This window comes from Phalacrocorax aristotelis, chromosome 1 (genome assembly GCF_949628215.1).
Source record: "Phalacrocorax aristotelis chromosome 1, bGulAri2.1, whole genome shotgun sequence".
In the NCBI taxonomy this organism is placed as follows: Eukaryota; Metazoa; Chordata; class Aves; order Suliformes; family Phalacrocoracidae; genus Phalacrocorax; species Phalacrocorax aristotelis.
This window is the reverse complement of record NC_134276.1, coordinates 211267885-211283640: the sequence shown is the minus strand read 5'-3', so window position 1 is coordinate 211283640 and position 15756 is coordinate 211267885. Positions and strand designations below refer to the sequence as shown.

At 47.5% G+C, this 15756-nt stretch overlaps 1 protein-coding gene across 7 annotated transcripts in view; it reads right to left on the bottom strand.

The window, feature by feature from the left end:
- Positions 1-15756, bottom strand: part of FRMD4A (FERM domain containing 4A) — a 383005-nt gene that overhangs the window by 18622 nt on the left and 348627 nt on the right. For all 7 annotated transcript variants that reach the window (XM_075081551.1, XM_075081548.1, XM_075081550.1 and 4 more), the window contains exons 14-16: positions 12461-12602; positions 3689-3822; positions 128-250 (exon numbers count right to left, since the gene is read on the bottom strand). In XM_075081551.1, the coding sequence (XP_074937652.1) occupies positions 128-250; positions 3689-3822; positions 12461-12602 (399 nt within the window). The remainder of the gene's footprint in view (positions 1-127; positions 251-3688; positions 3823-12460; positions 12603-15756) is intronic.

Sequence of the window (15756 nt, the reverse complement as noted above, 5' to 3'; positions counted from 1 at the left end):
CTGTGACCAACTACAGTCATTTAAAGCAAAAATGACTAAGGCTGATGGTTCCTATGTGATGCTCGCTCGATGTCTCAAGAGACCCAAGGTGGGGACACGGGGCTGGAAAGGAAGGGCACAGTCTCACCTCTCCCTTAGGCAGGATTTTCTGCTCATCCAGTTTAAAGGCAGTCCCAATTCTTCTCCTTACAATAGGCGGCTCCTCCCCAGGATCTAGGGGGTATTCTCGCGGCAGCTTTCCTGTGAGCTCCTGTAAGCAGAAAATGCTGTTAGTGATTCAGGAAATCCTGCGGCAGAGCAGAACACACCACCACTCCTGAACTGTGACCATAAAATGACAGGTGTTCATTAACAACGTATCCAGTTTAGCCAGCTGATAAATGTAGAGGAGAGCACCCAGCCCTGCAAACTCGTCCCAGGGCCTGACACTGAGGGTGGGGAGCTTTTCTTTAACCTGTGCATGAATACAGGTTTTTGTGGCCTGCCCAGGGTAGGTCTGTAGGTGGTGCCCATCCCTAGGGCGTTGGGGCCTGAGGCTGAACAGACTGCAGCACACACGCTTTCATCTCTGCTGCAGGGCGAGCAGGAAAGGAGAGCTTCTATTTGCTGAGCTACTTCTGAGAAGGGAGTGAGCAGATCCAAGAGCCTTCATGCAGGATGTAGGTCTGCTGAGTCAGAAAGCCCCACTGGCAAAAGCCATGCAGGTTATGACCCGCACAGAAAAACATTCCCACCTGATTCATGATGTGTCTGAGAGGAATGCAGTGAAAATGGCCACTAAAAGCAGTGCCTGGTACTTTCTTACGCGTCTGATAACACTTCATGTATCAGAGCCCCCTTCCAAACCCTGGTGATGTCATGGGCAGCTTTGGAGCAATATGATGATGCTTTATCAGAGTGATGGGGTCATTTGCAAAGATTTGTTCAAAATCTAAAGCAAACCCCACAGAACTGAGGAACAGCTGGAACACAGGAAGCAGCAATCACCAATATTGATGTTAGTGCTGTGGGTTTTTTTTTCCCTGGACTACACAATACAGCCACACATATCTGAATTGAAGGCATTCAAATGCCTACAGAAAAAGGCAGGAGCCCCACTACGAGCACAGCTCTACTCCTTGTACTCAAAATCTGCCCATGAAGGACAAAAGGCTTTTGTGTTCCTTAGCATCAGCCTTGAGAGGATCCAGCTGGCAGAATAACCTAAATCATCTGAATCCCAAAGAACAGCAGCTGACCTTAATGCGAGTGCACAGCTCAGGACCCTGCCTGTGCCTGGACTCTCCCCCACTCCCTAATGGGGTTTTTCTTTCTACTCTTTTTAGGTCACTAGGAAACAAGGACCAGGCCTTTTCAAATCCTTCCTTCAAGCAGTTCCCAGCAAAATGGGTTTGCAGCACAGCTCTGTGCTGATGTGCACAACCGCCTTTTGCGAGAGGCACTGCTGCCATGTCTCATGAGTCCCATTCCACGTTGTCCTTCCAGCCCTGTGGGGTTATTTCAGCTTTTCGTCTGTAAAGCATTCCTTCTCGTGTGATGTGGCTCTAAGCACTCCATCAAGACACAGATTCCTGTTTCCTTTCCTGAGGGAAACAAGAATATTTTCTTTATAACCCCTAACTTAATATGGAGCAGGGCAGTGGGGAAAGAGTTAATATCTTCTGTAAAATGCCCAAGATTGAAGCAGAACAAAATTAATGTGGGCTACCATGCTGCCCCCATAAACTGAAAAGTATTCACAGGCACGGTCCTGAAACGTAATCTGAAATAATAAGTAACTGGAGTAGTGATGGCCCAAAGTAACCTGATGCCACTGTTAGGAATGCCTCTGGCCGCTTATTTGATTATGCCCTCCTTTTAACCCTTTTTTTATCTCCTGGTTTGCCACCTTCTCCCTCTGTTTTGGCCATTCCCATGCAAAAGCAGAAAGGATGAAGGGCAGCCTGAGGGGAAATCCTTCCAACTGGAGGCTGCTGATGGATGAGCTGTAGGGTTGCAAGAAAGGGTCAGATTCCAAGTGTCCATCAACTGCCTCTCTTGGATCATCAACAGAAAGCACGGACACTTTCTACCAGCTTTTAAGGTGCTTACAGCTGGGCTCTGGCCAGCCTTGCTGCAGCATGTTAAGGAGATATTGCTCCTTACCACTGGCTCCACACCCCAGCGGGGGCTTTTGCCTGCATCCCAGTCGGTTGCAAAGTGCCTGAGGCTGCCCCGCAGATGGGGCTGGAGAAGGTGAAGGCACTGGGCTGTGAGCTCCTGCAACTGTAGCACAGGCACACCTTCCTCTGCACGAGTGCTGCTGCAGGGCATTAGTCATCAGCAGTCAGGCTGAGCTACCTTAGGGTGGTAAACTCCTCCAGGGCAAGTACGGCCCTGCAGACCTTGCCCATCAGCCCCAGAAAAGTGTGTGACTGCTTCGTGCAGAGATCTTAGCTCTGTACTCAAGGGACTTCTGAGACTGGATCTGGTCCTGCGACCTTTAGGAGCACAAGTTGTTTGCTGAAGTCAACCAGGACTTCCCAGGTGGGAAGGGATTGCTGATGTGTGGAGTAAAGGAAGGGAACTGGGACAGCAGAGATTTCTGCTGACTTTCTTTGTTGAGAGGTATTTTCCACAACTTGTTCTTGCTGGCATTAAAACTAGACTAATTGAAACAAAGTGCAATGAGAGCTGAATCAGTGACCCATTTCCCCCATTTTTGTCAAAGGTGAGATACACATCAAATATTAAGCAACAACTGCAAGATCTCGGTGCCACTGTCTGCAGCCAGCTTCCTGTTGTGTAACATCACAATTTGTTGTTAAATTCAGATTTTCAGGCCTCTTAAACAAAGGAGAATTGCTGAATGACCCAAGCGTGTCTGCTGCTAATCTCCACACACATCTGCAGCAGGACTGCGATTTTCCCAAACATTAAATTGATCTCTAAACTGGCCTCCTGGGTACTCCAAGAATGAGCTGGAAAGTGAGTGGGAAGGTTATGAGATGAGTTCCTGAGCTGTCCTGCATGTCCTGGAGTCGGGGTTTGGATGAGATGATCTCCAGAGGTCCCTCCCAACCCCTACCATTGTGTGATTCTGCCACCACAGTGGTTCCTCTTCACAAGGTCTGCCACCACACTGCCACTCCAGCAATTCCAGAGCTTATTGGATGAAGGGTCTACATGGAGCAGATGAGACCTTGTGTGCTGTATGTAAGAATGTGCTGGGAGAAGAAAAGCACTTAAGGTCAGGCCTGCTCCAAGAAGAAAATGTATGAGCCTGGGTTATTTTTTTTTTTTGCTAATGAAGTCAAAAACATTTGAGAAGTGATTGCCAGTACACAGGACAGCCTTTCTATGCCATTTAGGCAGCTGCATAGTCCCACCAAAGTCAATAAGAAGACTGGCTGAATGCATCTTAAACACAGTTTCAAACAGCATACATGGATGCTGAGCAACCTCCTAGCCCCAAGCCAACAGGGTACCCAACTGACATGGGGTCCCTTTCTCCGGTGGGAAAATGTCCTGTGACATTGCAGCCTGGAGCTGAAACAGCTGGCCCTTCCTGAGGTCTTTGTACAATGGGCTTTGCAGGAGGTGACTGTGGAAGGAATCTCTTCTCCTGACTCCACACCACCTCCAAACCAGCGTGATATAACGATGCAAGCAACAAAGTGTTACATGTTATAAAATGTCCATCGCCTACCGCTTCTCGGAGACACAGTTTCTTTAGCTCTTCCAAGCGTTGGCGCAGTGTCTCTTCCAAAGCTTCTTGCCTGGATTTCAGTGCAGCCAGCATGTCTTTCTTGGCAGACTGAGAACTATCGGACTCTTGGGAACCTATCAATAAACAATGATTTCACTAGGCCAGCTGACAGCAGAATACACATCTGGAGTGCTTGTAATTTTACCAAAGCCTGGATGCAGTCCTTCCAAAAAGAAATCAGACTATGACATGAAGCAGGTGTTACCCAGTCATGTTTGTTTATGGCAAATTCTTAACGTTTAAGCTAACAGACAGAGGTTGGACAGTGGGGCACACAAAAACATTTGTAATAATTATCCAGAAAAACAAAAGCAACAAAATTATTCATGTAAAGATCCTGGAAAAAAAGACATACCACTCCCATGAAAGTTCCCAATGGCAAATAACAGTACAGTTTATGAAGCCCTGGAGATGCATTTTTGGGAAATGAAGCCTAGAAGAAACCATTTGACAATACAGCCTACTTCTTAAGAACTGCAATTATCCTAGTAGCAAACATTTAATTCAACTCACTCACAGTGCCCGTTTTATGAAAAATGTAATGGAACAAAATTAACTAACAAGGTTCCTGTAAAGCACATCAAGACAACCATAACCCATAGGTCCTTCAGGGATAGTAGCTGCTTCTTGTGGAGATGTAGGTCAAGATATTTAAACTGGATGTCCAAATGGTTTGACTTTTCAAGCGGCAATTACCCAGCAACTTCCACTGAAGTAAGTCCATGTATTAAGTCAGACTCTGTTGCTCAGATGTCATGACAGCATTTGTAACTTCAGCTCTTTAGGGGAACTTATTGATGGGGTTCCTGATTTTATTTTGGTTTGGGATGGTGCATCAGTTGCTATCCAAGATCTACCATCTCAAAGAAGGGGCAATGTTGGTTGCATCCATTTTTGGGTCCCCAACTTGAACCAAGGTGATTTTTCAGGACGTGCTTAGCATTCACCCTCTTTAATGCACCTCTGGGCTCAGGGGTGAGTTTATGGTGAAGTCACTTCTTCCCTCCGAACCCCTCATTTGCATGAGCCAAGTGCATCCTTTCATCACAGAGTAAGGACACAAAGGTTATGACTGTACTGTGAGACGAAAAGCATGCTCAGGAAGGGGTAAATGCCATCTCTACACACTTCCCACTCATATTACTGGCTGTTGTTTAGCTACAGCTGTAGTTCAAAACATCCACCTTAGGTTTATGGAAAGCTGAGTTCTGGTATCTGGTATCTGTGGTGGATTCACGTGTGTCCCATGTCTGTCCATAGATGACACTGACAGCTACACACACTCTGAAGCTCTGCCCCATACACAGCTCTGGAGCTCAGCTTAAGTCTGCATCTGATCCCTTTTTAATAAACTCCATAGTGGGTCTTGAGCCAGGCTGAACAGCCAGGGCTGCTGTGGCTAAGGTGTTGCTGTTGCCTCAGCAGAAGTGTCTAGGTAATCTAAGTATCTGAGATGTCTTCCATGGGGTGGCAGATATGACCCAGGATGCTGTGAGACCCACACTCTATCGGATTGGCAGTGGGATACTCTAACCCACCTAAAATGACAACAGACACCTATGTTTAGACAGCTGGATTGTGCCCAGTGCCTTGCAGGGACTTCTTGTGGGGTACCGTAGGTTTATGCCTGCAGAGAAGCCTTTGACTTGGCAATGCTTTCAAGAGGGTTCCTCCTAGTCCTCAGTGGTTCCTCAGTGGTCTCAGCACCTGCTGTCTCAGGGTGACTCCTTTGCCCCTCTAGTGCAACTGCACAGAGAAAGCAGAGCTTTATTATCTGCAGAAGTCAGATGCAACAGGATGCTACATGAAGTGTTCTGTGCACCTGTAGGATGGGGGTGGGAGGGGGCTTCTAGATACATTTGCAGCTTGGCCTCCAAGCGTACAGTGAAGACACTCAGCCCAACGAGGTTGAAAACGTTGCTGCCATTTCACAGAGCTCTGGAAGGAACCTAGGAACAACTCTTTGTTTTGGCAGCAAAACAGAGTGAACTTTGTGCTTTCAGCTTCATCTTTCATTGCTACTTTTCCAGCGGACCATTAAAGCTAAACTGAAAGAGGACTGCGGCAACCCATGCCATGAAACAGTTCTGCATTGGCCCAGGGGGAGCAGAGAATCTCACAGATCTTTCACATCACTATTTTCTGCAGTATTCATACAGGAAGACAGCTGGCACTCATTCTGCGAAACACCACCCCCACTTTGTTACACCTTTTACTGGGCTGTCCTGCAGTGGAGGAGGTGGAAAAAGGGCTCTCTAAAGATCAGCCAGGTTGACCATCATCAGATAAAGGAGGGCAACCTCATGGTGAGATGTTTGTTTAGTTGCTGCCATCATCCTCATTTCTTTTGGGTTTGCCCTCACAGAGCAACAAAACTCAATTCTGCAAACACATCTGTGCTGCAGGAACTTGACAGGATCTTCTAGAGGAGCCTTGTATTTGCACTGGCAGGGAAAGCCCTCTCTAACATTTAGTAATTCTTTACAGTGACCCTGGTGAGCAGTTATGAGCAAAAACTGAACTGCAGAATTTCTTCAATGAATTGCCAACAAACTGCTGAGTCCCGGTAAAAAGTTTCTCATGGTTCCAGCAGATGTTTCAATCTTTTTTTTTTCTCTTTTAGGACAACTTTAATGATCTATGTTTTCCTTTCAACTGCTCTTCCCCTTTTCTTCCTCTCTCTGCTCCCTACCTCCACACCAGCCCCAGATTTATTTTTAAAAGCTATTCATTTTTGCACTGCGGGTTGCCACAGCAGCTACATAGATGCTGAAACATTTAAAAGCATATGAATAGCCTAAACCCTGGCCAGACGCCTGAGCTGATTTGGGGTGTGCCGACAAGAAGGAAACGAACGGCTTCTGGCTGAGCTGGTACGGACCCAAATCAAGCACAGACAGTTCACAGCATTTGCTCCAGCTGTGCTCACCCTGTGTGACAACCACGCTGGTCTCAACCCTGATGCGGTCAGTGGTGGTGTCCACTGAGTGCACGTTCTGCCACCTTTTTCACCCTTCCCAGAAAGCAAAGGAACGGAGGGAGATCTGGAAGCACACTGTCACATTCTGAGTTAAGCAATGGGATTACTGCTGAAACCAAAGTCAGCCACTCCTTGGCACTAATGAACCAGTTCAAATCAACCTTTTCCAAGTGTGTATTACAAACTCTTCTAGCATAGCGTGGGTTCAAAGGCCGGGGGGCAGGGTACTCAGTTCATGGCTTGTGATGCTGAATTTTTTTAGCTTGACCATACCTGACTTGGATGATCCCTTGGGCATACTGCAGGACTTACTTATTTCTTCAGACTTTCCTGAATTTTCTCCTTCAGAAACTGTTCTGTTCTAGCTGTTTTGTGTTTTGTTTTTCTTTTTTTTTTATTTTTATTTAAGAGCTGAACTATTTTGGGTGTATTATTAGATTTTTATGGGTTGGATTCTCTGCTTGTTCTCACAGGTGAAAAGCAAACGGAAACTTGATCAGCCAAGAGAATCACACCCATGTGAGATTCTTATAAAGAAACAGAGAACAGTGCTTTGTATTGCTGGGGTGCCTCCAGCTTCCATTAGGGGCTCTTTATTTATAAATATGTATTAATCCAGCCTTGAGCAAGGCTGTGACCACAGACCCACTTCTAAACCCAGTGGCAATTGGCACAAAAATGTCAGAACAACAAATCAAAAGACCATAAAATCAACCAAAGAAATAATCAAAGACCAGCACAAACCAAACCAATCAGGTGGATACTACCTTACATTAGCCTTACTAAATATGATGCTCACTGAGCCACGGCTGCCCAGTGCCTTCCCAAGGGGACCATCGACAGAGAAAAATCAGTCCTGAAATATCAGTCCTAACATGAGAGACTCCTACTGCGACGGAGATGATTGACCGGGAGGCTTTCTCAGGTATTTTATCTCCCACAACGAGGGCTAATTCCTAATGCTGTAAACCAGAGAAATGTTGGCGAAATGTGTAATTTCCCTGTACAGCTTTTGAACCTTTCTGTGAAAATTATTATTCAGCCTCCTTCCCATTTGCTATGCAAAGATTTACCAAACTCTGCATTTTAACACATTTCTGCAAAATCATTTGATGTCCCTAAAAGAAAAAGTGCTGTGAATACACCCCAGGTAGCAAGCACAGGGCCATCTCTTTGGTGGGCACCCGGAACCTGCTGAATTTGGGCCTGTTTTTATAGCTGATGATGCTGGTTTACAAAGCCAAGGCAATGGTACATGCCCTTTCCTCCTTAGCATACAGGATGGGATGCAGGTCTTGGTGACCTGAACATCCACTTAATACCCTCTTAGCATGTGGAAACTCTCCGCATTTTCTGATACTCACTTGGCCTCTCTGGACTATTTCTCCATCCACTGACATTCAGGAGAACATGAGCTGTGAAACGGGGGAAGAACATGGTCCTCCCTGGCCAACTCACTCCTCCAGCAGAATTCACGGCTGAACTTCTTCCCCAGTGCTCACGGGCTGGTTTCTGATCACTCCAATACCAGCAATGTCAGGAAGTTTTGGTGATGTTGATGGGAGTGTGAAGCGAGTCACACCCCCAAAGGATCTGACCAAGGCGACGTGCTGTGCCTGTGCAGATCTGCAGGGGCTCCTGGCTGCCAGGTGTTGGCTCCAAGACAAGGTTTGTTCTGAAGCTTGTCAAAAAGTTGAGACCAGCAATGTGAGCCACCATTCTGAAGAAGAAAGCCCTACCAGTGACTCACTGTTTGTCCCCATTTCCTCCACTTGTTTTAGTGGAGTGGAGTCAGCTTAGAAAAGTGATAAATGAGAAAGATGAAAATAAGCAGGGAGGATAGATGGGATGCTGAAGAGCAGAGGGAGCCAAGGCTTGGTGCTAGCATCTGTGAGAGGAAAGGAGATGCAACAAGGTGGCTGAGCAGCAGTGAGGCAAGAGCACTCAGGCATCTCTTCTCTTTCTCATTTGGTGAGTCTCCTACTCCAGGAAAAACACATCTAAATACGGCAAACCCTTCATGCTACATCTGGCTGCTGGCTCCAGCTTGCTGGTGTTTGGTTGAGGTCCCTGTGGAAGGCTGTCACCTAAGCAGGGAGGGGAGGTCCCCCCATGCTTGCTCCCTGCCAGAGCCTGGGCTGACTCACCACGCCAGGATGTCAGCACACAACAGCCAGCAACCTCAGACAGCCGCTATCTCTTGTCTCTGCCAGACAAATAGGATATCCTCCATGGCGCGCGGGAGCCCAGCTGGAGCTGGTCCGCACAGGATGTGCACAGATATCCTGTGAGTGACTCGTCTTCGCGAGCCCCCGTGCTTGCGGGCCATGCTGGGGCTGTGCCGGTGCTGTTTATCCGCTCCAACACTCGCCGAGGCGGTCCAGCTGGGAGACGGCCCTGCCGGATGGAGCGGTGGGGGCCGGGGAACCGGCTGGCTGGGCTCTGTCGTGGCATTTTCAAACGTAAACAGGCCCCTGCACAGGAAACGTCCACTGCTGATGAAGGAACGGGGCTCAGGGGGCCAGAGGCTCATCAAACATGTCTGCAGAGCTACAGTAGAGGTGATCCTCTGTGATCTCTCCTCTGCCCACTGTGATGAATAAGGCAGTCTGGGGTTCAGTCCAACAATAACAGGGCTCCCGACTAGCTAGAAGCCCTGCAGAGCTCTTAGGGCACAGACTGAAGGAAGAATCCACCTTAGACCTAACCTGATTTCCCTCCAACAATTCTCTGTTGGCTTTGATTAGGGTTCATGCCAGGGTGAAAGCAGAGCTTTTGTTCCGGGGCAAATCTTGCCCCAGATGTCCAGGGATGGCCTGGAGATCCTGAGCAGAAGATCCTTGAGCTAACTCCCAGCAGCCCAATATTTTAAGGGTCCCCTTCAGAGCCAAATGAGAACAAAAGTTAGAGTGAGCTTGTCAGAAATGGACTTGGGCCCACCAAACTTACAACTCTGCAGAGGATACAGACTGGGAAATGAGGGCCTGGGGAATACAGAGGAGCTTAGGCTTTGGCCCTGAATTGCTGACTATGAGGAAGTCACTGCCCCAGAATATAACTCCATCTCCCCTCTGCTGTGTCTTGAGGCTGTAAGAGATGTGGGGCAGCGATTGTCTCGCACTGCACAGCAGGATTTTGGCCAGACAGTGTGACAGCTGAAAGCAACAACAAATGCTTCCTTGCAGCCCTGCTGCAATCCCAGGGGAGACATGCCAGCTTCAGCATGCTCCTCGTGGCACAGATAGCCCCTTCAGTGAGGAGGAGTGAGATGGAGAGGGGAAATGGCTACAAGTAATCTCCAGGAAAAAAGGACTAAGAACAGTAGGGAAGTGGGGACAAACAGAGTTTCAGTCCTGCCCTTGTGATTTCAAGTCACTCAGGTTATTTATAGCCTGGAAATCTACTGTGGCCACTTAATCATTTGCACTTATTCTCTCCAGCATGCAGGCTGTACCGCGATAACCCATCATTGTTGTGATTGTGTGCCGATAATCTTCGGCACAATGGGAGGAAACACAAAGGCTGGGATGGAGCCGGTGACTGTGCCCAGTGTAGCAGGCAGCGAATGCTCCCTTCCGTCCAGTGGGACAGCACTGGGTCACCTCTGCCAGCCAGGCTCGAGGGAAGGGGCTCTTGGAGCAGAGGTCTGGGTGACTGTGGAACCAATCCAGAGTCTCCAGTTCCCTGGTCTCTGCCCTCCTCTGCCAGACATCTTCTCTACTTCCTTGTAGCTGCTTGTAGCCGCTGGAAGCCACACAGCAACAGCAAACTCCACAGCTCTACTTAATATTTTGGGGAAAGCCCTGTCCTCACAGGTGGTAGGACCTAAAGACAGCTGTGAACACAGGAACCTGGAGGGAGCCATGCTCACCTGGCCCACCCGCAGCACCATTACTGAAACAGAGGTTCACACAGTCCTACGCAGGCGCCGAGGTAGACCAATCCACCCACCCAGGCCTGAAGAAATTACTCACCTTGTCAGTGAACTTTGCACGGGTCTAGTCACTAGTGCAATTCTGCTGAATCTGCAAATCCTATGCTCAGCCAGAAGGGATTTGAGCAGAGAGTAAAAAAATACAGAAATAAAAGCACGGGCATCTCCCGGTTTGGTAATTCCATCCACATAACCCTGGAAGGTGCTGGCCCTACAGAAGCTTTTCTGGGCCTGATTTTCTGCTGGCTTTCACCTGGCTACTGCTCTCCCAGTGTGAGAGCAGAAGCAGACCTCCATGTCTTTTTCCAGGAAGGTAAAAAGTCAGCGTATTAACCTGAAAACAGGATTGCTACCGAGTAGGTCTCACAAATTTGGCAATGGTGCCCAGGAGGATGAGATCTTGGAAAGACCTTAAGAACTTCCTTGGGGTACTTAACGTTATTTACTTTCCAGCAGGAGAGCTGGAAAAATGCCAAACAAACAAAAAGCTCCAACAACCTGACACCAGTCCGGGAGCTGCTCAGCTACTGCAACTCCCTAAGTGATGGGAGGCACAGACAGTGGATTGTATGCTTCCTCAGGAGGACCTAAGGAGCAGAAAGGCGTCTCTGTTTGCAGGCAAGGCAAGGAATTGCACAGCAGGCTGCTCTGGAGCTCTGTAAGCATTGCACATTTTAACCCTTTGCTGGATGTTTTCAAGGCAGGAGAGGGTGGCTTTTAAGAGATGTGAAGGATACAGTGATGCAAAGCTGATCAACTGCACCAATGTAGGTTCAGTTTTAAAGCATGTGCATTCTTAGAGGGACTCTTCCCTTGCCAAGCATGAGAAGGTTATTCTCTGGTGTTACACATCTCAAAACAATGCATTTCAAAAACCTGATGTGACACTTAACAGAGGGCATTTAATTGACTGGAACTATTAATTATACTGATATCATCAACTTTGGCCTCCTGAAGAGCTTTTTACCTGAGCAGCTTCAAGCTCTTCGCAAACTATCAATCCTTGCTTTGCTCCTGGAGTGACATTAGCACTGTTTTACACAAGGCTTGCCCTGTTCAGACTGACAGAATGGTTTCAGAGAAATACAGACACGTTCCTGACTCCTCTTCCCCGGTACTTCTCTTCTGATGCTCTAGCTCTCCTCTGTATTAACTTCTCTTGGGTTTCTTTCACAGATTATGTCTTCCTTATAACAGGGAGGCGCTCCAAGCCACAAAAAGAAACCAGGTCCCCACACAAGTATGGTGGAGTGTGCTAGGGACTAGCTCTTTTGAGCCTGGGACACCAGGCGAATTCCAGCAACAGAGAGGCAACGCACATGTCCACTGCTGTGACTGGATGCTATGCTGTGAAGAAGCCATCCTGCCTCAAGACTGCTGAAGGACATCACCAGTTCCCAGCCTCAGTTCCCCTAGTGAGCTGCACTGGCTGACTGCTTCCACATTGCTGGCTGAGGGCTCCTTCACAAACACATCTGCCTAGGGCTGAGCTGGGTGCCAAGGGGTGATTATGGTAGAAATTGTGAAGAGAGACCAGGTCTCAGCTTGAACGTGAGAGGTTGGAGATGACATCCTGGGGCCAAAGAGGAAACAAGCAATAGTAATGAGAGAGGGGGAGGCTGCTGCCTGTGCTGTTTGTGGGGCAATCTGCTGAGAGACAGACTGACACCTGGACAGACAGAAAGGCTAAAGGGAAGTGACCTTCACTTCTGCAGTGCAGCTTCCGGCTGCTCCCCATTATACCACAGCCATGGCCCGTCCCACCATATTCTCTCCAGTTACAGGATAAAGGACCCACCTGATGACAGAAGACTCCCACTGCTGCCGCTGATAATTTTGCCTTTACTCCCCATGTTGGCCAGCTTCGAGGTCTTCAGCGTTCCAGTTTCGGTCAGGTCAATCGCAATCTCACTCAGGCTTCTTGCAGCATGAATCTTGGACTGGACATGGACACAGGAGTTAGCAATGATCTAGAGCTTCTTTAAAGGTCACAGAAGGAAAAAGTCCATTTGCTGTGGCAGGAAATAGGCCTCCACAGCAAACTTGGATTATTTTACAAGAACAGAAGCAATCTGGCATGGTATTCACTGCTGCACTTTTTACATTCTTAAGTGGGTACAATTCTGGCATTGCTTCCTGTTGTTTGTTATTTTCTCTGCTTTGCCATGCACATTTTTCCCTCTTAAAAAAACTATGTATGGAGTCACTGTGTTACCACGTACAATAAGAAACCTTAAGAAATGCCAACATAACAAACTGGAAAGCCCAAAGGCTAAAGACCATCTCTAGCATCTAAAGGAATCCAGGAGGGGCCTTTCCAAATCTGCAGTAGCTTTGAACCAAGACACAGTGAGGACGTGGCTTAAATGGGCTGTCATGAGAAGCTGGAAGGAAATACTGGCAGGAAAGCATGTTCAGGTTATGGCCCAGACTAACGAGCTGTGAGAAATGCCCCTAATGTGAGGGACCTCTTCAAAGCATTAACATTGCTCCTCTATGAAAAAACAGCTGCCCCAGCTCAGTAACTGGCCATGGGGCATAGAGTCACCCATTGTACATCACCAAATGTCAACATCTAGGCATCTCCAGGGGAAAGCAAACATGCATACTGCGTAAACCTATAGAACAGAACAGAACAGAACAGAATAGAATAGAATATTGTATTATACTTCAGTTGGAAGGGACCTCCAACAATCATCTAGTCCTCCTCCTATCTTAGGAGGGAGTGAGTTGACTTCCTAAGATGTCATCCTTTCTCCATTGGTTATGGAAGGATTTGAGACAAGATGCCCAGAAAGTTCAGGTGAGTAACTCCAGAACTTTCTCTTCACTGAGCAGTGAGCTCAGTTGTGGTTATGCCCACAGGCCCAACAAATGCAGAAAACATTCAGGGGGTTAGCGGCACTGAGCATAGAAATGAGCACGGTGGCTGCTTTCAGCACTGCTTTCAGGGCTGACTCAGTCCTAGTGGCTGCCGTGCCTCTGCAATGCAAACCCCACTGTTAGTAGCTCACCATCTATCTCCGGTCCATTCTCCTGGCAGCCTCTAGCAGGTGCTTAACATGAACAAGAGGATCTGGAACATCGATCAAAGTTCCTGGGGATGGCCCTTCGGTTACATCCCTAGCACTCTCAGGAAGAACCCTACATATGAGGGTGTCTCAGGTGGCCACAAGAATTTTTCAGCACTTTTTGTGACCAGTACAGCCTTAGGATCACCTTAAAATAGCAACTACCACATCAGAACAACCCCAAAGCCTTTCTAGTCCTCTGTCTTATTTCTGACTGGGGTCATCACCATGCACTTCAGGAAAAAATACAAGGAAACTTTTCATTAAGCCATTGTGGCATAATCCTTAATGTGGCATTTCCATAATATGGAAAATTTCCTCCTGCCTCTTCTGAACTAATGTTTATGCTCTGAGCTCTATTTTATGTGTTGGTTGTTGAATTCACTTCAGGTAACAAGCCATGCTAACAAGGAGGGAGGAGTTTGCGGACTGTAACATGGCACTCAAAGATGACTGCTATTTCATCTCTGACCTGGAAATCGGCTTCTTGCTTGCTGACTCTCATGTGAGTTCCTCAGTCATGGATGGAAGGAGCTTGGAGCTCAGCCCATGGCCCAAATCTTGCAAGTCCTGTGCTTCTGAGCTTCAACTAGCCTGGCCTCGGAGGGCCACTGACCTGCAATTTCTATTTTTCGGAACCCAGACAGTTGTCGGGACATTGTGCCAAGGCTCTCCAGCTGCACAAAGGCTTTTGTTCAACAGGATGGTGAAGCCGCAGTTCACCTGAACATTCGCCCCTGCACCTCTTCAATGCAGAAGAGACCCTCTGCCCCAGTCATACAGTTCAGGTGATGGGCACATCATTACAGTGCTAACAAATCAGAAGCTGATTGATGTCCACGTACCAGGGTGTGATCTGTTCCCACTGGAGCAAACGCGAGATGGGACTACAAGAAACGCTTGCCGTGATGGGATTTTCAGTGTTATTTCACATTCTCAGGAAGCAGAAATCATTTTAACAAGAACTAAGGCTGAACTGATGGCTGGATGCTCACCACACTGAGCTTCACTCAGCTCTGTTACTGATTTGCTATGGGGCTTTGGGTAAGACACTTAAGGTTAAATCTTAGCGATCCCCTGCCTGTTTGCACATCGATGAAATAATAAGGGAAATAAAAAGTCTCCCTGTTGCACACTGTATTTTTAAGATTAATTTAAGACTTCAATGAAGACAGCACTGGGAGAGCCTCATATGGAAAACACTCTCAGAAGTATTACCATAATTTAGTATTCTTTGGTATTTATAGCCTCTATCATTATCATTCAGAAGTACCCAAATGCCTCACAAGCTTATTTCCACAACAACCCAAAGAACAGGGTGTATGCACTCACTTATTTGAGTGCAGAGGCTGAACTACCTGCCAAGATGCCAGAGATCAGGCAACCAGTACTGACCCTCTTAAACCAATGACACAACCAGTTAGACACCCCTCATCTCCAGCATCTCCCCCCAAAACTCAGCCCTGCGAGGAGGACAGCATTGTTTTTAACATTTTGGATCTGAGGTTCCTCGTCAGAAACAAGGTTTGTCAAAGATGTTCTCCAAATAGCTCTGGAAGGTTGGTTCTAGGTGAAGAGGAAGGACCCTGCTTTTATCTAATGAGATTTCCTGCTACCTGAGTGTCAATATGAAGCACAAACTGCCGTATTAATGCAGTGTCAGGTCTTTGGAGGCAACAAGTCTTCAGGCTGTTGCTATCCTGGTGATTTATCCCCTGCAGGTACATACATGCTGCATGACCCTGCATATGTGTATGGTTATATATACCTTGTATAATCCCAGCAACAGCCATAGTGATGAAACCCAGCCTCTGCTTAACCCAGTACACTGTGACCTCGCAGCAGATGTCTAGGAAAGGTACAAACCCCAAGTCTGCACAGACAGATCCTGCCGTCCCGCTCTGCGAGGCAGTGGTTTTCCTGTATTTGTACGATAGTTACAGCAAGAAGCCCTGTAGTTTATTTCCACTCATACTCAGACTGCAAATTAGAGCACACTCTGGCCCTACCTGTTTGACTAGGC